This window comes from Paramisgurnus dabryanus, chromosome 14, assembly GCF_030506205.2.
Source record: "Paramisgurnus dabryanus chromosome 14, PD_genome_1.1, whole genome shotgun sequence".
Taxonomy (NCBI): domain Eukaryota; kingdom Metazoa; phylum Chordata; class Actinopteri; order Cypriniformes; family Cobitidae; genus Paramisgurnus; species Paramisgurnus dabryanus.
Window position 1 is genome coordinate 26,420,927 of NC_133350.1, and position 24,546 is coordinate 26,445,472.

The following is a 24,546-nucleotide window of genomic DNA, read 5'->3' on the forward strand; positions in this document are numbered from 1 at the left end:
AATAAGGGAAAATCTCAGGACGATATCAAACAATAGAGCGCACAAAGCAAATGCAATCCGGAGAGGTCAAAAGGGGTTAGCCGATGTGAGTCTGTAAAGCAAGCGACTCTCAAAGATTTTATTTTGATAAAAAGACTACTGTCCTCTCATGAGCGTTTTTGGTGGTTAGTAAATGTTCTTGCAAGTCATTGACACATTTATTTCGAACATCTGCACACGTACTTCTCAAGGAAGTCATCCAACTGTTTAAAAAGTAATTATAGTGCAATTCGAACTTTACCATTAAACTTTTCATAAGCAGACCATATAATAGAGGCCATTGTTCGATTAACGATACGCTTTAATGCCAGGGCTTTGCTTTAAGTGTATTATGATCATACCATATGCTTTTAAGAATATGATCATATATTAGATGTATGGATCACCAGCACTTAGGTTTAAATTAATTTAATTTGAAAAAACTACTGCAGCTCCATCATCCCCTATTAATGCTATAAAGCAGCTTAATATTTCTTCTTCTTTAAAATCAAAGTAAAGTATTTATTAAAAATGTGGTATGTTTTCCATACAATTAAGCTATATACATTAAAGTAACTATTAACGTTTTATTCTGTTGAGGAAATTGTGATGGGAAATTGAGTTATCGTACACTACACCTTTACCGGGAAATGCTACAGTACTACCGTGCCATAAAACTTAGTTAGCATGTTAGCATCTAGCTAAATTCATTATCTTACAATATCACTTACACCGTTAAAACCTTTTCTAACGATGGGAAGGCACCATATTGTTCCTTTACAAGTATACATAATACAATGTTGTACATTTTGGGTACATTACTGAACCTTAAGGATCTATTGTGTACCTTTTAAAGGTACAGTTACAGTTTTGTACCCCTAAACTTTAACTGGTACAAACTTGGCCCTTAAACTTACACAATAGGTCCTGGGGGTATATTATTGTACCCCCAAAAGGTACAACATTTTAATGCGTTGTATACCTATACAGGTACAAAAATAGGGTACCACCCCAGTGACAGAAAAGGTACAGTTTTGTACCAAATTTTTCTGACATTTGTGCGGTAACCTTCCAAAAGTACATATATTGTCATTACATATATTGGTACCAAGGAGTGAACTAGTACTTCAAAGGTACATTTTGTTACCAAATGTATTCACATCTGTACGTTAATGTTACATATTAGCACACTTTTGAAGCGCAGTGAAAACTTGGGACCACTTTTTTGTACCATTTTTCAGTCTGTGCTTAGAGTAGTTCACCCCAAAATGAAAAGTCAGTCAATTTAAGGACAATGTGTGCCCTTATTTATTTCAGTTTCTCATAAATCAGCCACATTGTGCTTTAAATGCAATAATACTAAAATACAGGGTTATGATTTACTTTTGCTGTTTTTTCAAGGTTTGTTGTTACAGTAGTTTTAGGGGTGGGGTAAGAGTTTAGTAAAGATTAAATCATTAATATAGCCTCGTAGTTACAGTACACGGTGTATATATATACTTTTATAACTTCCAAAGTGCAAGTTTGGATGACAGACTTAAAGTGAAATGTGTGTGCGGTGTGAAATGCGTGTCTAAAGGTTGTGACTCATGTATTATTGTGTGTTGAGTCTATGGTGGGCAGCTGTGAAATGCTCTTTGACAGCGTGTGGATCTCCGGTGGCTCCTGACAGCTTTTGCTCATGGGGTTAGAGTCCGACTGCGTCTACAGGCAGCTTTCTCCTCTGCCTGGACACACACGTGCTCGCACGCACAACCGCGTGCCACCTCTAATTAACACAACATAACATTCGGCGAGACAAGCTGCTTTTACCCTGTCCACCTCTGCACTTTAAAATGCCGTGCGCTAACATCCCACAGCGCCCGTCATAAACAAGGTGACTGGTCTCAGAGAGACGGGCTGTATTTATGTAGTCAAATTGAGATTGCTCTCTTGAGTATAGTCTCGCTGGTAATGGCATAAAAGATGCACAAACCGGTCATCAAGCATTGATTTGTGTCATGCTGTCGTGCCAACTTAAAGGAATCGTTCACACAAGAATGAATATTTTATAATTTTATTCATCCTCATGTCGAGACTTTTTTTTAAGGCACAAACAAATAATTTTATATTAACTCTGCAATTAGTGACCTTTTAGAAAGATCTCTTGACAGAATTGCAATATAATATACATAACTATATTATCAGTGGTGTATAAATACCTTACATAATGAACTGTATTGTTTTTATTACCTTACAATGAGACATTTTTATCTAAATACACAGCGGGTCTCTTTACATGGAAGTCGCCGCCATGTTTCTACAGTAGCCCTTAATGGACAAACTACTCTATAAAGCGCAATTCATCCCTAAGTTGTCTAAGACAATGACATGTTTGTCCTATGTCTGGGTTTGGTTGCGATTCACAATCTCACCGCTAAAGCACACATTTCACCTTTTTATTGCCATCTTCATATACTTTATATGGGGATAAAAATGGCGACACACCAAAAACGCATTCATCTAGGGCTGTGTATCGGTATTTAAAGTTATTGCGGAGGATTTACTTTTTCTGGGTGGATCATCAAGACTATTGGTCCTCCTAGTTGTCAATCAGGAGTGTTGCGCAATTGCATTTTTTTTTTAAAGTAGAGAAGACGGTTCTTTTCTTAAATTCGAGAAAGTCCTCCGCTACACCTTTAACAAACAAAAAAGCTGTCAAATCCCTCTGTCATATACAGCCATTCGACCAATGTCTCAGAATTTAGCGGGAGTGAGAAAATGGCAGAAAATTAAAAACGCCTGCAGCTTTCCAAGCCGAAGTGTGGAAGGACTTTGGCTTAAAAAAAGTTTTGTTTTAATTCAGCTCTATTTTTTTCTTACATTTTTGTTAAAATAAAACAGCAATAATAATTTTGCAACGTATCGCAATATGCAACATATTGTATCGTATCACAATACATTGTATTACGCCTCATGTATCTTGATATGTATCGTATCGTGAGGCCCTTGCAAATACCCAGCCCTACATACATCTGTCTTTAACTCTTTCCCCGCCATTGACGAGATATCTCGTCAATCAAGAGAAAACGCTTCCCTGCCAATGATGAGTTTTTCCGTCTTTCGGCAATACCGCTATACTTCCATAACTTTTTAAACCCGGAAGTATTGCCCTATGGCAAGCTGCTGCATGTCCGTGTCTGTTTTAAAGATCGCTCTGAATGGGATCTCTATGAAAAGTCCGTCACAAAAATGGAATTATCTCTGCTTTTTGCTCAAAATGTGGTGTTTTTGCAGAAACCTACCCATATTCAAAAGCTGATTACAAAAGCACCACTGAAAGTAGGATGAAACGTTTTTTTTTTTTTTTTTTTGAAAGCAGACGGTCTGTTCTTTCATTTGGTATATTGTATGTTTATATATTTGAAGAAGAACATTTTCTGGAAAGCATTAAACGCTGGCGCTGGCTGGCAACTTTTTTTAAAACGCTGGCGGTAAAAGAGTTAAAGTAATTCAAATGTAATGAAACACGCAATTGGCAACTAGTCACGAGACATGCAAGAACCAACTAAAGTTATCAACAGGTAATCAAAGATATTGGATATAACAAGATTGAGCACTCATATTACTATGAACGGAGGACAATGCAACTCACAATTTGCCCGCTTTGGCCTACAGAAGTCCCACCTTCCAGTTAAAAGAACCAATCATCAATCAATAAAGACTGATGATTATTTGGGGTAGGGGCTCTATACAGAGTCACATGAGTTGTTTACCAACCTGTGCTCATGCGAATTAGCTGAAACTACCTTCGAAAAAGGTGTTTATAGTACTATTTGCGCTTAAAGGCGGGCACGGTTTTTGAAAAACATTTGGAAAAGGGAGTCGGCCAAAACACACTTGTAGCCAGTCAGCAGTAAGGGGTGTGTCGACTAACCCACATCGTTGCCTGGGTTGTGTATGTGTCCAGTGATGTTGTATATGGTGATGTAGAAAAGACCGACATTATCATAATTCCTCCCGCTTTGGACTCACAGCCTGTAAGTTAACTCCTGTTAGCATTGCTTCGTGAGCGAATCTTTCAAACATGGTAAGGAGCGTCAAATTTCCAATCACAACGTACAGATTAGCTGGCCAATCAGGGACACAGCGCTTTTCAAATCCATGCGTTTCAGGAAGAGAGAGAAATCTGGAGCTACAAAAATATACGATATGTGGAAAATAATGTGTTTTTTGACCCATAAACTATGCAAACACATTGTATTATACAAAATAACGTTGTTTTTTTAGCAATGAAATAGGTGCTTTTTAAACTGATTTTTAAATAAAACAAATGCTTTGATTAAATAAAAAATATTTGAATAAAACAATATTGGAAATTGCCATTGCAACTTGTTACTATAAAAAAACCTCACAACGCTTGTCCCGCCTCTGAGGTTTCCTGGTTGGTCCACTGCTCTGGACCTGACATTGATGAGCTACGCTTGCAAAAGTTTAAATTATTTTAACTTGACACGGCATCTAAAAACTCTGTGCTTGGCGCTTAACAAATATGTACCGAATACATATACCGAAACGGTTTTGTACGAGTACATATACGTTACACGTGTAATGGGGTTTCCTGGTTGGTCCACTGCTCTGGACCTGACATTGATGAGCTACGCTTGCAAAAGTTTAAATTATTTTAACTTGACACGGCATCTAAAAACTCTGTGCTTGGCGCTTAACAAATATGTACCGAATACATATACCGAAACGGTTTTGTACGAGTACATATACGTTACACGTGTAATATTATATAATGCATGTGTTCTCTATAATGCATCGCATTTTGCCCATGCGAAAATAATTCACGCTGGGATTCATCTCAAGCTTTGGAGTTGTCGCCGCCCTTGATTTTGTTTACACCATTTGATTTACAATTAGTTTTGTGGTTTGTTTTCTCAAAAGTGCATTTATTTGTCAGATTCCTAATGTGTATTATGCTAATACAGACCTCTGCGGAGACGGCGACAGGTGATGCCTTTGATCACTGAGGCCACAGAGTCTGTTTGAGTAATTAAGTCCAGCCATTGAACTAATCACAAAAAATAGACCTTATGTGAATACAGGGATCCAGTGCATTGTGGGAAACCCAGCTTGATACATTATCCATTATTGCCTGTCTCACAAATGTCCTATATATATGCGTTTCTAGTGTATAGCCCTACAGTATTTTCTTTTATTGCCGTTGCAATATTATGAGCTTTGCAGACAGATAACAGTAGGCTAACTACAGTATATCTCCCTAGTGTGTTTTGTCCGTTTCTTACTGCAAATAACAATATTGCAATAGCAATAAAAGAAAATACTACGAGGGATGTTTTAAATATGGATTTGGCACAGAAAAGAAAACAGATTTTTTTTGTCATAAAACGTTCACCTAAAATATTCGCTTTATTTATGTAAACACTATGTACGGATTGTAAGTGAACCAAATCGTTACAATTGAAACAAAATAAACCGTATGATTAATCACTGAACCGTATCATTTAATCACGTTTAGTTAGTCTATCTAAACCATCAACTATTTAGTTTTATATGTCGACCAATCAAAATCTAGATTTTGCAGCCCCCCGTAAGGTGTACCGCCCGTAGTGCACTAATCTCTTCATAATGTCGCTTAATAATGTGTGTAAATGTCATTAATGAAAGTTATTATACGGTATTACAGATGAAATCAAGCTTTGTGTTTCATAAGAGTCTGTCCGGGGTGTCTCCGGGTCAATAAAGATTAAAAGCCCCCGTTTTTGTGTGAAATAGTTTCAATATCTGCAGTTTCAATTTGGACGTCCACTTTTAGTGTCAAAGTCGCCAGTGTTTTTGAAGCACGCTGTGAAATCTTGTCTCTCTGCGAAGGTTTGCTTTAGTGTGGGTAGAGTGAGGTTTTGTGTGTGCGTTTCAGACAGCTGAGCACTGTTTGAAAGAGACTAACAAAGCCACAATAGCACCTTTCTCTGTCTCGGCGTCCACTGGCAGCCGCAAAGCCTGATGGATTCAAGCCCAGTAAATCCAGAAACACTAGCGACACATGTGTCCCTGCGTTTACGACCCCTGTCCCTAATGCATCTGCAGGAGAGAGAGAGCGAGAGAGAGAGAGAGAGAGAGAGAGAGAGCAATGTTTGACAGATGATAGACAACTTCTATAAGAGAAACCACAGGAGATATTCCCCAATTTTTTGCTTTCTCTCTCTCTCCCTCCCTCTCTTCCTTTGTTCCTTCCTTCCGACTTTCCAAAAGCGTGTTTGTTTTCCGTGTCACAATGCCGCCATTGGGCAAGCATCTCGTAAATGCTCCTTAGATGTTCTTTCACAACCGTGCTTTTGTTTGTGTCGCATATAACACCATCAGCACCGCTTTCTGTGTATTTTAAAGTCAGAGCTTCACACCGATGTGCAATTTGATGCTAGTCGATTGAACAGCCTTTGTCTTCGCTAGGTCAAACGTAGCATCAAGGTTTACTTACAATTGTAACCTTCTCTATAGGTCATATCGGCTAGCGAGAGATTTTGAGACGGTTCGCAGTAAAATATGCATGAGAACGGCTGCATTAGTGGAAAAGGACTTTTTGCTTCACCGTCTGCCTTTAACGCATTTCGACGAGGGCAGGATTGTACTTGTCAGACGAATTTTTGAGTGGTGCATCTTGTTTTGGAGCGATTCTGAAAGGGCAAGACATGAAAATAATTCACAAAGCTCTTTTTCTCTCTGTCTTTGGTTAAGGGTGAGAAATCTTTCTTTCACGCTCTGTGACGTGCTCAAAGAAGCCGCAAGATTTGTTTATTTCTGACTGACAGTCCGTCTTTCTTTATTTTTCACTTTTAGATTGAACTCTAGATTTTTATCTTTTCTGACGTTTAGAATAACGGCAATTTAGAGCGACAAAGCGTATCAAAGACGTTTGCCGCCTTTACAATCAGGGGTATGCAAATGAGCAGTGACACAATGTGGAAGTACCAATAGGACTGAAGATGTAGTCAAGTTTTGTTGTATTACATATCATTTATAACAAAATAAAATGTGTTGGTTCAACCCAAAATTTAAAGATACATGTTTTTTTTAACCAACTTTTTTTACAGTGTACATATAAATTATAGCAAACTTTCTTTAAAGTACATAACTGTAAAGTATATGTAACATAACATAACAGGAATCTTAGCAACAAGCCACACAATCTTTGTTTTGTCAATTTGAATAAAGAAAATAGGCGATATTATGTGATGCTTGGTTTAGCAGGCACATACTTTTTTTTAAAAGCGGGACTATTGTCAGATTCACAATTTTGCTTTGCTTTGGTGTTTAAGTGTGTTTTAGTACATGGTAACCATATGCAAAAGCTACAAACCCCAAAGTAAAAGTCAATCTCTTTTCTTGGACTACAACAAACACACGGATTGTAGGCAACAGTTTACTTCCTGGGATTGGTGATGTAGTAAAGGCCGACATTATCATAATTCCTCCCGCTTCGGACTCACAGCCTGTAAGTTAACTCCTGTTAGCATTGCATTGTGAGCGAATCTTTCAAACATGGTAATGAGCATCACATTTCCGGCTGACGTCAGAGGTATTCAGACCAATCACAACGTACAGATTAGCTGACCAATCAGGGACACAGAGCTTTTCAGATTGATGAGTTTTGTACAATATCAGAGAGTTTGATAAAAGCAGAATATGTGGTTCTACAAAAATCTATGGTATGGGGAAAATAATGTGTCATGTGAACACATTATAACAAATTCACAAAAAAATGTTGTTTTTGAGCAACAAAATAGGTGCACTTTAAATCCCTGAAATTTTGTAGTACTCCATCTAACCACCTCTACAATTCACTCTTTTTTTTCATCTTATTTACCTTCATTTGATATGTGCAAGCAGTTCCTGTAAACTGGCTTTTAGCAAACTGAAACCGAGAACTGGATTAAGTCCTAAATGTCTCCATCTCAGATCTTCACCTGAAACCTTCTGAAAACCCTCTTAAAGATCAAGAAGCGAGTGAATCAATGCTGAAAGCGCATTTCGCTTTCTTGCAGGAACGTTAACTTTTTGTGCCTCGAGACGTAATCTCATTTCAGAAGGTCTATCAAAGCCTCCTTCTCTCTCTCACAACGAGGTTAAGAAGGAACCGAGGAACAGAGGAAGTATTGATCAAGTTGAGTGAGGGGTCAAAGGTGAATGAAATGTTGATTTGACACCTGGTCAGCGCTTCTTCTCTTTCTGTCTGGAGGGGAAAATGAAGAGTAAATGAAAACAGAAGGCTGCCGAGGTCCCTCACAATCATTTAATGTTGGAGAGACTAAAATTTCCTTTCGTCCTCAGGTGGATATCTTATACTACCCACCTGAGTTTTTGATTGATTGATTAATTGGTGGCTACATTAAGAGACAGCTGGTCAAGCCATAAGCAACATGGGCAGACAAAACATGGAGTACATTAAAAACAGACATGGGTACACACATCCCAGACAACAGATGACTCCGGGCAGGATCCGCGTCGATTTCAGCAGATCCGTCTGCCTGGAGTCGTCTGCTGTTTGGGATATTCTTGGTTATGTGCCGCATCCAGTCATGTTTTACATACTTAGATGTGCTTTTGGAGTTACTAAAGAATTAAGAAAACATCTCTCATTTATTTTTGGATTTTTAATGAAGCAAACTATAAAGATGTCGACAAACTATTAATTTGCAAGGTTTTTGTTAAACTGTTAAACTGCCTTAGTTACAGTACCTACTGTATGATGTGAATTAATATGTCACGAGTACCAATTCGATCTAGCCTGGTCGCACCAGACTCTCGTACATTCATTTCATTTGTACAGAGAGTCTGGCCACGCTCCATTGCAAAGCGTTACTTCCGTTAAGCAGGGTCCTCTGTTGAAGTTTAAAACTATTGGATCTGCCCAGAGTCACTTAGGATCTGCCATAGGCAACCGTTAATGTGTGGTCGTGATGTATATCATGCGCCGAAACCAGCCGGAAAAAACAAGTCCGAATGATCAGACCAACAAAACTTAGCAAATATTGTTGGTTACACTTTATTTTGATAGTCCACTTTAGACATTCTACTAACTATAAATAACTTTGCAACTACATGTCAACTAACTTTCAATAATTTGCAACTATACGTCAACTAACTGTCATTAGAGTATTAGTAGACTGTAAGGGTTGGGGTTAGGGAAGAGGTTTGGGTTAGTGGAATAAGTTGACATGCACATGCAAAGATACTTCTAGACAGTTGAATGTCTGTTGAGATATCATCGCAATCAAGTGTTAGTAGATTTTAAGCAGACAGTTTACTAATTATCTAAAGATTGGTAGTTGATAAGTAGTTGATAAGTAGTTGCAAAGTTTCTTATAATCAGTAAAATGTCTAAAGTGGACTATCGAAATAAAGTGTTACCATATTGTTCTTGCTCCGGCTTTAACTTCTGTATATTCGGCAGTTTTGTAACAACGGACCGAAAAGCTTTTCTTACGTCTTTCTCTGCTGCCATTACTGAACTACAACTCAAACTGACGCACGACCTCACAACATCGTTTTTAGTAAAAATCCCTTAATTCGCAAAAAAGTTTTTACGCTCACTTGAGCTAGTTTTGACTGCGCAAATGCGAATAATGGGAGATGGGAAACGTATTTGCAGAATAAATTCTGACTTTGCGAACATTTAACCCATGAGACAGCTCCTTTGAAACAATTAACAATTGTGAAAAGCACTATATAAATAAAAAACATGTATTTAATTAAAATGACCTGTTTCCGCTGACGTTGTCATCGGAACAGTGCATCAAATATTCTGCATTTTTCTGCGCACTGCGTTCAATTTGGCAATCACAAGCTGCACTGCTAAGAAATGTATAACTTGCCCAATCTTAACTAAATTCAGTCCTGTCTCCATTTTCTAAGCATGGCTTGTTTTATTTACTGTTAGTTACTAGGTTACCAATACCACTGTTACTCGTTCAAACAACTTGATGGAAACGCAACTATTTCACATTTGTTTTTTTGTGCATATTTTGAAAAGATTTGCTTTACGTTTTGATGGAAATCCTACTACTGGCACACACTTCTTGAGTTTCCCACTCGTGTTTATGACTTTGTGATGTTTATGCGTGTTCATCTCATAAATTGCGTTATTTCCGACATGGCTTGAACGCACCATCATTTCTTTTATTGCACTGAAACATTGTTTAACAATGGGCTAGCTATGAAGATCTCCAGTGGTGCAGTGTACTTTTTACTTAATTTTGTAGTGAATTGACACACAACCCGATGATTTGTCATGACGGTAGTTTAACAGAAAGACGAAACCAACCCTGGAACAAGAAAGTTTATGCTAACGCGTTATAGCGGCCCTTGTGGCAACACTAAGAAAAGTTACGTTAGATATGTTTCGCACAACAGAAACCTTACTTGAAGTGTATTTTTGGCCTAGAAACCAACAAATGACCCACGAATAACAAAGAAACGTACAAAATAAATAATTTCATAAAGCTAGCAAAACAAATAAAAAATACAAAGCACCGATCTTTGTGTTTCTGCTCGGAGGCACAGGGTTATGTATTCAAACTTTTGTTTTTCTTGTCTGAGCTGTGCGTATCCTGAGGTGCGGTTGGGATTAAGTTTGCGTGTGCAGTTTTCGTAACCGCGTTAGAGCTGCATTAAAGAGTGAGTAATCTTTTCACACGCGAGCCCTCGCTCTCTTTTATTACCCAGCAGCCCTGCCTGGATCTATAGCACTCTGCCACTCCATATGAAACCCAGACCTGTCGAATCAATATGCCCTGAGGCTGGACTGAGAGCAGAAGGATGAATCCTAATTCGATGAAATACGCATTTCGGATTGGTCCGGATGCACGCAGGGCAAGGGTAATTGTGGACAGATTCATCTAAATGGCAGGTAGCTGAGGATTGCTTTCAATTAGGGATGGACTTTCTATTTAGATGTTTGTGGATCACGGCTCACCTCTCAGCGAGTCTGAGAACACTCAAACACGGTTGCTTCAAACTCTTTGGCAATACCGTGTCTCATCAGCATGTGTTTATTGCACTGAAAGGTGCATTTATGATTTGGCAGCAGCAGTGTAAGTGAAGGCAAAGAGGCGCCTCTAAGCGTACTAAGGGGTTTAATGGACTCTTAAAATATCCTTGTTATGTTTGCTTGTCTCATTTTGTGCGCTGAAATAAAAAGTATCTATATACTTTATTATTTATGAGACGATGTGGGTCTGTTCGACATTGATTCGTTCCGTATTTGTCTTCGCTGAGTGCCACACAATTATTTACGTGGATATGAAAAACATGTCCGCCTGAAGTCATTCATTCATTATCGATGAGATTTGGGGATTTCTTGTGACGCATCAACGATGGGGGCACGTTGCAAAAGGTTAGAAAAGTTTGATTTGTGCAAAAGGAGCAGTTATGTGATGCGGTGACGACCAATAAGAGAGAAGATATGGAGGTCGCATGATCCTGTGAGATATCCTATATAGCGATAGCAATCATGTCAATGTCTAGGATATAGTCAGGCTATTAGTAACTCACTTCAAACCAAAATAATTTTGAATTTGGTCTGATATTTCATCATGTAAGTCAACATTGATTACAAGGTGTTTAGTTTCATTTATTCATTTATTGTATTTATTTTTGGGCGATGGTTATACACCTTGTTTTTTAGATTAGATGTCTGGGCTGTGTTTGGACGGCTATTAGACATATTTTAAACTCAAAATTGCTTGCTTGCTGATGTAATCACATACAGAGATATAATAAAAAAATGATGAGTGGACAAAGTGAGTTTGATTTGTGTATTGATTATACTATCTTTAATCTTGTTTGTGATTGTTGTTACGCACTGTTTCAATTTAAACTGAATTTGGCAATTTAAAGGACTTTTTGTTTAGTATGTGAATCACAAATGTGATTTATTGACAGTACAAATAAAACATTTGTCCTTGATAAATTAAACAATTGTTGATGCTTTGAAATAAATTCAACTTCTGTCCTCATTCACTCACCCAAACAATGTTTTCTTTATTTTTCCTTGTAAATTTCATGAAAATCTTTCTTTTTTTCATATTTAAGTGCTATAATTGGGTCCTTAGTGCCTCTATCAACGTAGAAAATGTGAAAAAGATCAAACCAGTAACTTAGTTTTGGTAAACCATTCTCTGAAAGCATGTGAAAAATAGGTCATTGAAATTTGGAAGCCCCTGTGATGTCAGAAGGGGATAATATCGCCCCTTAATCTGCAGTATCCAGCAGAGATCAGCCCATTTGCATTTTGCTCACACCTACGAAGTGACAGTTTTAACATGTTATAATAAATGATCTATATAATATTTTGAGCGAAAACTTCACATACTTACTCTGAGGACACCAAAGATTTATTTGACATTTTAAAAAAAGTCTTGCGAAATGTCCCCTTTAAAGGCGTTCTAAGCGAATCTGCGAGACGTTAGTTTTTGTTGACGTTTGATTTGTTTTCAAACAGACGGAGCGTAGCTAACTCCTCCCCCTACCTTCCGTGCTTTCATGAACGCGTCCAACCCCCACCCCCAAATCCTTCTTGTCGTTTATTGGCTGGAAAACTTTGTTATGGTTTCTGTTTGTAGGTTTGGCCACTGTGTTGTTATTGCCGTTTGTGAAGTCTGGGCTGTCTAGAGAGATCGCATTTTTTTACAATTTGATCAGCAGACAGGCAGCAAGCAGATAGTGAGGAGATGTTTGCTGTATTTAACAAAAAATGTTTTATGGTCTAAAACGCGTCAATTCGCTTAGAGCACCTTTAAAGCACCAGTGTGTAGATTTTAGCGACATCTAGCAGTGAGACTGTGAATTGCAACCAACGGCTCAGTCCACAGCTCACCCGTTGCTTTCGAAACACATAGAGAAGCTACATTAGCCGCCACAGGACAGACACGTCATCGTAGTGATAAAACGTGCTTTGTGCATTTAGAAACACGGTGGTGCGAAATGCCGACTTCCTTGTAAGGGCACCCGCGGTGTATATAGATAAAAACGACATAAAAACAATACAGTTCATTATGTAAGGTCTTTATACACCACTAAAAATATAGTTATGTAGCTTATATTGCATTTCTGTCAAGAGATCCTTCTAAAAGTTACACCATGCACCTTTAAAAGATAAGTTTTTGTCCTGGTAAGCATCCTATTTGTGATCACATCTGCAGTCCTGACCAGTTGTGAAGTCCATCACAACACCCGGCAGTAGAATTGCCCACTAAAAAAAGCAATACAGCCCATCTGCGACCTCCCGAGATGCAATCACAGTATGTGTGAACAACCCATTAGTCTGTGTGGTTCAAAGATCTCAGATTAAAGTGACTGCTTTATCAATTCATCAAGCTTTTCAGTTTGCCTGATGCAGACAGCCGTCCCAGGACAGCTCAGGCTTGTTTTGACTGACATTCATAAAGAACAAAGTGAGTCTGGGAGCCGCTCAGCTTCTGTCTGTATTGTGATGATCCATTGATTTACTGTCTTTCTGTCCTGCAGGGACGTATGGACCAGATACAGGGTGGGCGAATGCTTTTCCTGAGTGTCAGGAGAGGAACCAATCGCCGATCAATATAGCCGACCATGATACTAGGGTCTCGATGGAGTACCAGGAACTCACGTTGGACGGGTTCGACGCGGAGTCGTCCAATAAGACGTCGATGAAGAACACAGGCAAAACCGGTAAATACAGAGATACACAAAAAGCATTTTTAACGGGAAACATAAATTCGTTTATTTGACAGAATATCTAGTCTTTTTTATCGTAAATGTGGATTGGGACTAAGGCCTGTCATGTTTAAACAGAATGCGGTAAAAGCTAAACATATGCGGTACATGTAAAAGTACTCTAAAAGTAAAAAAGTCAATAATGTGGTACTATGGAGGGTACTTTCAACGCTATCTCATAGCAAATGGTACAGATTTTACGAGTTGGCTAATTCATAAGAATAAGTACGAAGTTAATCGTGCAAAAAACATACGATTATCTTACAAAATACAATAACGAAACCTCAATGTGACAGCGGTCAAGACAAATCATTCAAAATGTCCATATGTACCAATTGCCTTATGAGTGTTGAAAGTACCCCATGTGACAACATTATTGACAATATACGTTTTTTAATAATAAATATAATTTTTTTTTTGTAATGCGGAGTAAATTTTGTTTTTATTTTTATTATGATAGAGAGGATAAATAGAAGCATGATATGTTGCTGGCAGGACTCAAACCTGAGTCACCTGCATGCGCTAGACTGCCGGTTTCTGCAGTCTTACTCATATAAATTATAAAGTTAAACTGAATGGATGTTCAAACTTTCATACCTTCACGCTCAATTTCTCTACTACATTTTTATGATATGATCTCCCTCCTGAACTTTGACACCAGAATTAAGTTTTTATGCTACAGTCCTGCACCATTAAGCTATACAGCAGCTGAACATATTGAAGAAATAAACTTATTTAAAAATAAACATATTTTCCAGCTTAAACATAATCTGAACGGAGAAAGACAAATGTCCCGCTGTAGTTTCATGAATAATGGAGAACTGCTTTGCTATTTATAACTGACACGTGAGCGTTTTATCAGTGAAATAATCACCTGGAACAGGACGACACAATAAACCTACAAGACCCCAGCACCTATGAATAATGCATGATTCGATCATTTTTCAAAATCATTTTCTCTATGAAGGAGTACAATGTCAAGTGACCCTTGACCTTTCCACTTTCCCAGCACAGCTCTCGTTAGGAATGTTCGGGAACGGGATACTGTAGGTGTGAAATCGAGGATGTTACATGGGAGGATCCGATTGACCAAAGGAATACTTCACTTTCAATACAAAATCCTGATAATTTACTTACCCCCATGTTATCCAAGATGTTTGTTGTTCTTTGTTCAGTCGAGAAGGAATTACGTTTTTTGAGGAAAACATTCAAGGATGTAATAGACCTTAGTGGACTTTAATGGTTTGCAGTGTCAATGCAGGTTCAAAGGGCTCTAACGGCGGTTTCACACCGCAAGCGTGAGCAGCGCGTATGTGTAGCTTGAGCAGCGTGTGAGGAGAGCGTTTGCTCCGCGTGGCCATTGTGCTTTCACACCGGCTGCGTTTGCAGCACATTCTGTGCAGTTTAATAACAGTATAAAAATCTCAAGTTCACATTTTACATGCATTTATGAGCAAAACCTCTTCAAGACGTATTTTGACGGTCAATGTAATTTATATAACTGTGATTTGTTTAACCCACATTGTTTTCATGCTGTTCTGGTCCGTGTAATGACAGATATAGACACAATACACAATTATAGACATAAAAAGCCCATGGTACATTATAAAATCTGTTTCTCTGAAGTTTAACGATAGAATAAAAAAATTCACTCAGTGATTGACAGCATGAAGCAGTCGATCGTGTTTCCCTTCAACAGTTTAAGCATAGATTTATAGATGTATCTATTTCTCTGAAGATTATAGATGAGGAGAACTCATTTAGTGCTGGGCAGACAGTGAATGACAGCGCAGTCTTCTGCGTTTTAAAATATTGATTGCTTCCTTTTAAATTGCCCAAAGTCATGACTGTTTGAAACACACTTGGCATCACATTTATGATTTTTTTGGTAAAATTACACTTTTTCGCGTCAATCCACGACCATTTAAAGCATAAACAATGCACTGTCACTTTAATTGAGCGTGAGCAGCGCAGCAAAAATGGAACCGACACCGAAACGATCGCAGCACTGCTGCTTCAGCGACGCTCCTGCCACACGAGCATGAGTCAACCAAATACGTTTATGAAAGACCAGAGCATGTGTTGCGGCGACTTTGATTGGCTGTTGGCCACGCTTCAGACAAGCGTTAACGCTTATGCTCCGTGTAAATGTACCGTAAATTATCCCAACTGAGGCATAAGGGTCTCATCTAGCGAAACGCCATTATCGGCAAAAAAAAGAAAACTTACTTTAAAGGGATAGTTCGGCCAAAAATGATATTAAACCCATGATTTACTCACCCCCAAGCTGTCCGAGTTGCATATGTCCATCGTTTTTCAGACAAACACATTTTCGGATATTTTAGAAAATGTTTTAGATCTTTCAGTTGATTAAATGTAATGTTACGGGGCCCCCGACCTTCAAGTCCAAAAAAAGTGCGTCCATCCTTCACAAATTAAATCCAAACGGCTCCAGGATGATAAACAAAGGTCTTCTGAGGATAATCCGTGCGGTGTTGTTGTAGAAATATCCATATTTAAAACTTTATTAATGAAAATAACTACCTTCCGGTAGCGCCGCCATCTTAGACTCCTCTGTATTCAGGAGAGAGTATTAGCGTAGTGTACGCACTTTTCTTAGTGACGTATGACAAATTCGAAGGGCGGGGGCACAGAGCAGCAGCAGAGTAGCCTCCGTAGGCTGCGTAAGCTCTCATCCTGAATGCGGACGCGACTAAGATGGCAGCGCTACCGGAAGGTAGTTATTCACGTTTATAGAGTTTTAAATATGGATATTTCTACAACAACACCGCGCAGATTACCCTCAGAAGACCTTTGTTTATCATCCTGGAGCCGTTTGGATTTAATTTGTGAAGGATGGACGCACTTTTTTTGGACTTGAAGGTCGTGGACCCCGTAACTTTACATTTAATCAACTGAAAGATCTAAAACATTTTCTAAAATATCCGAAAATGTGTTTGTCTGAAAAACGATGGACATATGTAACTCGGACAGCTTGGGGGTGAGTAAATCATGGGTTTAATATTTTTGGCCGAACTATCTCTTTAAACCACAACTTCTTTCCGCGTGAAGCGCCAGCGTGATGCGCCAGCTTGATGCGCCAGCGTGACCTTACGTATTACGTAATCAAGTCAAAAGGTCAAGTGTTACATATGTGAAACGCACACGGACCATTTAAAAAAAATAAACTGACACAAAGACATTACTTAGTATCATTCCCTTAAACAACAACGTCTGAACAGTCTTATTTCTCCACACTTGTAAACACTAGTGGTAGTTTTACATACGTGATATGATGTAATTACATCGAAAGGTCATGCAATATGTAAGGCCACGCTGGTGCGTCACACGGCTAGTGCAAAATGAGAAGTTGTGGTTTAAAAGTACTTTTTTTCGCCAAATAAGACCCTTATGTATTGGTTGGGATCGTTTAGAGCCCTTTGACGCTGCATTGAAACTGTAAACTGTTGAGGTCTACAAAGGTCCACGATATGGAGAAAAATCCTGTAATGTTTTCCTCAAACTTCTGGACTGAACAAAGAAAGACAAACATTCTGGATGATATTTGGGGGGGGATAAATTATCCGATTTTGTTATGAAAATGCAATATTCCTTTAATACCAGTCCCTGTTTACAATTGTGTATGTGCGTGTGTTGTTGGCCTGTCCGATGCAGCGAACAAAATTCTCATAGACTGCCGCCAAATTAAACTTGAAGAAATTCATGAGATCTGGGAACCTTGAAGAAACATTTGCATTGATCAAGGATTTCCTGGCAGCCGAATCCCGGTTTTCACACGTTGCTGTTCAAAGGTCCTGCTGGCTTAGCCGTCTAATTCCTGCCTGTTTGTTAATGCTCATGAAGCTCAGAGCTTGAATAACTAATGAAACCGGTTCTGCCTCTCTCATGTCGGATTATGTTGAAAAATCAACAAAAAACCAAACAACAAAAAGAAAGTCCAAAGAAGGAATGAGAACATGGTTGGTTTTTCCCCCAGTCGTGTACTGTATGTGCACAAGGGTATGTTCTCTCATTTTACTTTTGCCCCCGGCACCTTAGGCTCACTTCACGTTGCTGTGGCGACAGAATCAGACTGCCACCAGTTGATTGCTTCAATATCTCGCCGGTTGGACACAAGCCTGTTCCGGTGAGATTACAAGTGAGGTTTCAGTGAAGCCGAGCTTTTAAATGGGACACAAGTCTCTCGTGGCAATAGGAAAGTAAAAATCACTTCGAAATTCAATCAGAAAAGGAAATCTGTCTGACAAAGGCCATGCTATTTAAAGTTGTACCCATTAATTAAAGTCCGGTCCTGTTGCGGAAGGCCAATTTGTGAATCTAAATGCTTTTCGGGAGAAGAGCTTTTGCTATCAATTCTTCCTTTTTATTAGGGCTCCAGTTTTATGAAATAACAAAAGGAATCAGGAAAGCAATTTGAAAGGGGAAGATGTCTTCCCTCTGCCAAATTACTGCTTCATTTGAGACCTTGCCTTCTGAGGGCAACAGAAATAGCAGGAAGAAACTGCGTGTAATATTCATTGTCCCTAAGGATGCTAAATGAATAAATCTTAAAAAGTGTCCTCCAAACTCAATTCTCTTTCTCGAATTTCCCAAATTTTTTCAAACACAGAGGTACAACTTATGCGTTTTTTTTTACCCAGCCGACATGACTTGAGCAGTCCTTATCTCACTGTTTCTCCTACTTATTCCTTTCTTTTCACCTTGTAGTGGCCATATTCCTAAAGGATGATTATTTCGTGAGAGGGGCGGGTCTGCCGGGCCGCTTCAAAGCCGAAAAGGTGGAGTTTCACTGGGGCCAGAGCAACGGTTCGGACGGCTCGGAGCACAGCATCAATGGCAGGAGATTCCCTGTGGAGGTAAGGCTGTGCTAATCTCTCTCCGACGTCTGCTGTATCCAAACAATCCGGCTAAACCGGCTCTGGCAGGCTGACTGATTTTGCCTCCATGTCTTTGAAATGATGCACTTATGGAGGCCTTTGATAGTCCTAAGAACATTGAAGCAATATTATAACGGTGATCTTTTAGGAGTTTATCTGGGCAAGTCTTGGGGGGCCGTTCACATGTCGCCCCTAAAAACACGTTGTAAACGCTAGGCTCGTAGGTTCTTGACACATGACCTGCGGTGCGCTTGCGGCATTCTGAAAAGTTGAGATGTTTTTAACTGAAAAAACGAGAAGGACGCACCGCCTGCACCACTTCAATTATGAGCGTGCATATAGCGTGCGTACATTTGAAATAACGAACTTGAGAGAGCAAAAGGCGCGATATGTGAATGGCCCCTTAGGCTGCGTCCAAAACTGCCTACATCCATACTCTTTAGTAGGCGAAAAGCAGTAGGCGAGGTGTGTAGTATGTCCAAATTCATGGTTTTCGAAAAACGGTAGTGAAAGTACCTTGAAGACTTCTGCCAAGTTCATGAAGCGTTCATTCGATAAACACATTACTATCCCATGATCCCCCTGAAGAGGTTTTCTTTGTGTTTAAATTGCGCTAGTTTAACTTCATCCTAGTGAACGACTAACTTGTTGTTATGCCGACGGATGTCTCGTGATGTATCAACATGGCGGACATAGTACATCCGAATATATTCATACTATCCATATTCATACTATACAGGACCTACTGCTTAAACGGTCGATGAGTAGCTACTTCATCTAAATCAGTACATACTGTATGTGATTTCGGATGTAGCCTTACTATCCATGATCTGTAAGAAAGGAGGAGTGGTTGCCTGTCTCTTATACAGGGTAAAGGGTGTTCCCAGATCGATCGTATAAGGCATTATGAAGATAAGCGTTCTTGGGTCTGATCGCTGGCTCTTTGCGTCACTCGCAGCCATGCTGATTTATCATTATGGTCATCTGGCAACTCTCAGCTCTCTTGATCAGTTTTTTTACCCACCTTAAATATGCAAGTGATCAGAGATAAACGTGTGTTTCGCCCTTAAGTGCGTTGAATATTGTTTGGTTTTGTTCTCGTACTTTTATTAGCTGCCCGCCCTCCAGAGCTAATTTATAGAGTAATATATGAGTCTGTGGACCTGCATTAGCCAACCTTGTGATGTGGCTTGTTGTGATGATGTCATCATGTACACATCTTATTGGAGTTAAAGGTCTGTACAACCCAGATTAAAAGTCGTTTAAAAAAAACTGCTAATGCAGTAAGCTGTTATTTTAGACAAAATGTTAAATGGTCTCTCATTTGTAAAAGACTTTGCATAAAAGCATCTGCTAAATGAATACATGTAAATGTCAGTTTGTGACCCTGCCTGTGAAGTCATTTCTTTATAATTTACTGTTTTTTACATAAAATCATCCTACATAAATGTGTAAAAATATAACCTTGATATCTTTAATATTGACTGAGGAAAATCATGTCAAAGATTGAAATTAAAATGAGTTGAGAACTGGATTTCACAGACAGGGTCACATCTTTACCTCAGGTGATGGTCTTGCTTAGTTAACAGTCCATGGTAAAATGGCAGTAATATTGCTTTTCTTAGCTAAAAAACAGTTAAAATGTGGCAGCGTTCAATAAATAGTCAGTACACAAATTTTATCTTCAAGTAATAAAATTTATTAACCGAACTGATGACGGTTTACAACCAAAAAACATGGCAGGTTGACACATTTATATAGTGTGATGTGTGTGTTTATGCATTTAAAAACGACTCATTAAATCAGATCCAGAGTTATCCGTTTTGTTCATTAACGTTTATAGACGTGTTTTCCCACCGAAATGGTTTAAAGAAAGTGCTTATATTGTGCGATCTGTTTAGTTGATTAGTTTATCATCTAGTCTATCATTGGAGATGACATACAGTAGCAGAGCTTTATCTCCTAGATAGACACTCGTGTTTAAGTTCCTGTGATGTCTGTCAGTGGCCTTTTTGAATTGTTTGGTCTGTCACATTCAGTGTTTTGTAGTCGATGCGAGTCGAGCCTGAAGGCTCAGAATGCAGATGAAGTTGCTCTTTTCATTCTGTTACACAACCCCAGCTGCTCGAGAAAGAAAGACAAGACGGACGTAAAAAAAAAGAAAACTTGAGAAGCGCAGATGACAAGAAAAAATCTGCTAGTGGGTAGGTTAACGAATAAGAGTAGCACAGAGGAACTAAAGCAGAACCTGACATGAAGTGTTGCCTATTAAGAATTAGTCTTCACCAGCCGAAACGCTTGCTTACAACCAACACGCTCATTAGCCAAACTAATTGAGACAGGACTCTAATGAAGACTATCAGCGGCTTGGCGTGACGTCACGTGTTTAGTGGAAGCTCTCAGACCATGATCTCCACGAAGCTCTCACGGACGACAGCATCGCCTGTGGATTAATGCCATTGTGAAAACCTATATTAGGCGTGAGTGCCCGTGCGGTTTTCTTCTAAAGTGGTCTTGACATGATTTAGAGGGTGTCGCGTGAGAGAAGAGGGCTCATTAAACTGAATTAATTACACTAATTAGAAGCTCTGAAGAATTATTAAAACGCAAGTGAGGAAGGGCTTTATCGTGGTGGTGGTGGTGATGGTTGTTGTTGCTGAAGCCAGCTGGTATAGTGTTTTCTCTTTGAGGTAGGGTTTAGTAGCTTTAGGTTATGTTGTTGATTGTGTTGAAAACAACAATTTTTGTTTGCTTTTTGTGCGATGTAAGTGACTGAAATCAAAAACAAAAATAAAGGTTTAAAAGATTGCAAAAGCTGCTTGTTTGTTACTGACAACATTTGGTCAGACAATTCAAGGACTTTTTACATATTTTTTTGACATTTTTTGTTTTATTATATCAGAAAACATTTTGCTAACATAGAAATATGTCTTTACAATAAAGGGTTATTTGTCACGATGCCATACTGTACATGTTTAAAGGAAAACCCCACTGTTTTTCAATATTTTTTATGTTTTTACATCAACTTAGATGCATTAATACATATCTATCTTTATTTAATGCGTGTACTTAATCTTTGTACAGCACGTCGTGAATGTGTTAACATTTAGCCTAGCCCCATTAATTCCTTAGGATCCAAACAGGGATGAATTTAGAAGCCACAAAACACTTCCATGTTTTATTTAAAGACTGTTACACAAGTAAGTAAGGGGGTACAAAAACAAAACGTGGAGATTTTTTAACCTCTCGACACGCACTTATTCATGGATGGGATGACGTCAGTTTTTTTAACGCTGCTAATAATATCTATTTAGCCTACTGTCTACAGACATTATTAATATTAACATAACTGTACATTGTTTAAAAGGTCTACGGGTGTAGCATCAGTGTATGGTCTCTGTTTTGAGATACAGATGCTCTAGTATCATAAATGTAGTATTTTGTGACAGAAGTCCAGATGACAACATGCAAAATATAAACGTAACTTCTTACATTTGTGTTGATATAACAATCGCAAGTCGAATCTAGTTTGTTTTAGATGTGTGAATAACGCATTAAAACTGTCTAATAGAATACATCCAATGACCATTTTTTCCCACAAATGCCTATAATCCATGAAATATAGATATGTAGTCTGTTGTTTACATCAGATTTCGCATGAACGTCAATCTGAGGACTATTTACGTCGTAACACTGAATATGAGATTACACTTTAGGTTCCGCTACAGTGTTTCCCACAGGATTTTGAGGAGACTGTGGTGGTGATGACGTCACCCGCTTATTAGCATATATGTGACGTCATCATGTTGTGTTTGAGTTTGATCTAGTGTTGGCACCTGAAATATTTTTCATTTCTACTCTTTGATCTGTATCTGTATTTGATCTGTATTATATATCAAATTATATTTTAAGCTGAATTAAGCTGTTTTAAATAGTGAAATAAAAATGTAAATGGGAATCATGAAAATTCTATTTGTGGGGGCCAGTGTTGATTCTGTGGTGGGCCACCACAAATAAATCAATGTATGGGAAACACTGCGCTAAACACACAAACCGTGGTCAGACTTTGTTTCTATAAGTAGGCGGGAGTATAATACATAATATCCAAACAACGCTGTCAAATATCATGACGTCATCTGACTCGCTCATTCCTCCAATGACTTCATGGAAAATATTGATAGACAGAACGTGTAGCTAATTAGATAACGAATCCAACGATCTTTGTGTGACGTTTTATTTCCTGGTGTGTAAACTGCATTTTATACACTAACATAAGGATAAATAATAAGAAGAACAAACTTGTATGCATGTAAACAAAAGACTTTTATTTTGGAGCTGACTGGCACTTAGAAAAGGCACTAGTCTTACAAAAACCCTTGCAAGAACATAATTTTTGGTCCTATTGACCTCAAACGTGAAACATAACTTCTTTTGACTTGTGGCTTTGGGATCATTGCATTTCTAGGTTTCACACACATTTATAATTAAGATTTTTAGTAATAAAAAGATGTTATGCAAACATTTTTTTATTCCAATGTCTCTAACTTTAATTGTTAAACTTAAAATAATTGTCAAACCTGGAAAATGAAGCTCAAAGTGTCGTCATTCTAAAGATACCATAGTTATGTGTATACTAAAAATGTTTTAGTAAAAACAATCCTTTTAGTGAAAGTAGGTCTTTTCATGGTTTGGGCTAGAGTGGGGGGGTTTTTCAAGGGGACAAAAAATGAGAACTATATTGTATGGTGAAAGAGCACTTAGTTTGCAGCACTTCACATTAAAAAAATCTTCACGTTTTATTTTGTGCCCTCATACTTACTTGTGTAACTATGTGCCGTTGTAATTTTGAATCAAAATATTATATTTTGTCAGAGCCGATGGTGTAATGGCATGCTTTGACATATCGTGCAGATGCACTTTCGGCGATCCGAGTCCGTATGCCAGCTCGAGGTCCTGTACCAATTCCGTACCTTTCTCTCCCCCATATATTTTTCTGTCCTTACCTTAAGTCAGGGCTTGAAATTATCTTTTTTTAGTAGGTAGCACTGGTGCTCCAAAATATTAAATCTAGGAGCACTAGCAAAATTAAAACATTATTTGTATTATTTTAAAAGTAAAAACAATACAGTACAATAGAAATATATATTTTTGTCAACTTAAACATTACGTTAAACAGACTTTTATTTTGATGGGTTGTGTGTGTGTTTTTGGCAATCGCATTTCTCAATAAAAAATATCAAATCTGCTTGAACTCTGACAGCAACTCTGAATATGAACTTTATGTATTCGTGTCCTCTGATGCTAAAAACAGCACGAAACTTAGTTATCCCTGTAAAGTTTTATTGGTCTGTAAGACGTAAGCTAATTATTCCACAGTATATGCGAACGTTTATGCAAACGTTATATATGAACGTTTCATAAAGAAATCAAAATGGGTCGGACCACAACAATTATTTGCACTCGCATAAACATTCCCAAAAATATTTTGAGGTCATGCCACTTAAATTTCAGGAGCATTTGTGACCAAAATGCCATAAGTACTACAAAAAAATCTTTATTTTTCAAAGTGTAGTTCAGATTTCAGTGAAATCGCTCGCAGCCAAACTTCAATCCCTGCTATATCGAGATTTTTCAGCCACAAAAGCATTTTGTTTCATTGAGTTGCCTCCCTCCTATTTACCAAACAAGTTATTCATGTTTTATTTTTAAGTGTGCCAATTAGTTTTTGTTAACTGAAGAATCGACTCGAGGCCTGAGGTAATTAAGCGCTGCCCCCTGTGGAGGGCTGTTCAGGGCCCGACCAGCACCACTGCTTCTTTTGACAGAGTACCCACAGGCCCTTGACTTCAATCTGAGAGCTGCCAGCTCACTG

At 38.4% G+C, this 24,546-nt stretch overlaps 1 protein-coding gene across 3 annotated transcripts in view; it reads left to right on the plus strand.

The window, feature by feature from the left end:
• The window catches only part of ptprga (protein tyrosine phosphatase receptor type Ga), a 313,371-nt gene that overhangs the window by 178,883 nt on the left and 109,942 nt on the right, over nt 1–24,546 (plus strand). For all 3 annotated transcript variants that reach the window (XM_065241771.2, XM_065241773.2, XM_065241772.2), the window contains exons 3-4: nt 13,549–13,731; nt 18,505–18,653. In XM_065241771.2, the coding sequence (XP_065097843.1) occupies nt 13,549–13,731; nt 18,505–18,653 (332 nt within the window). The remainder of the gene's footprint in view (nt 1–13,548; nt 13,732–18,504; nt 18,654–24,546) is intronic.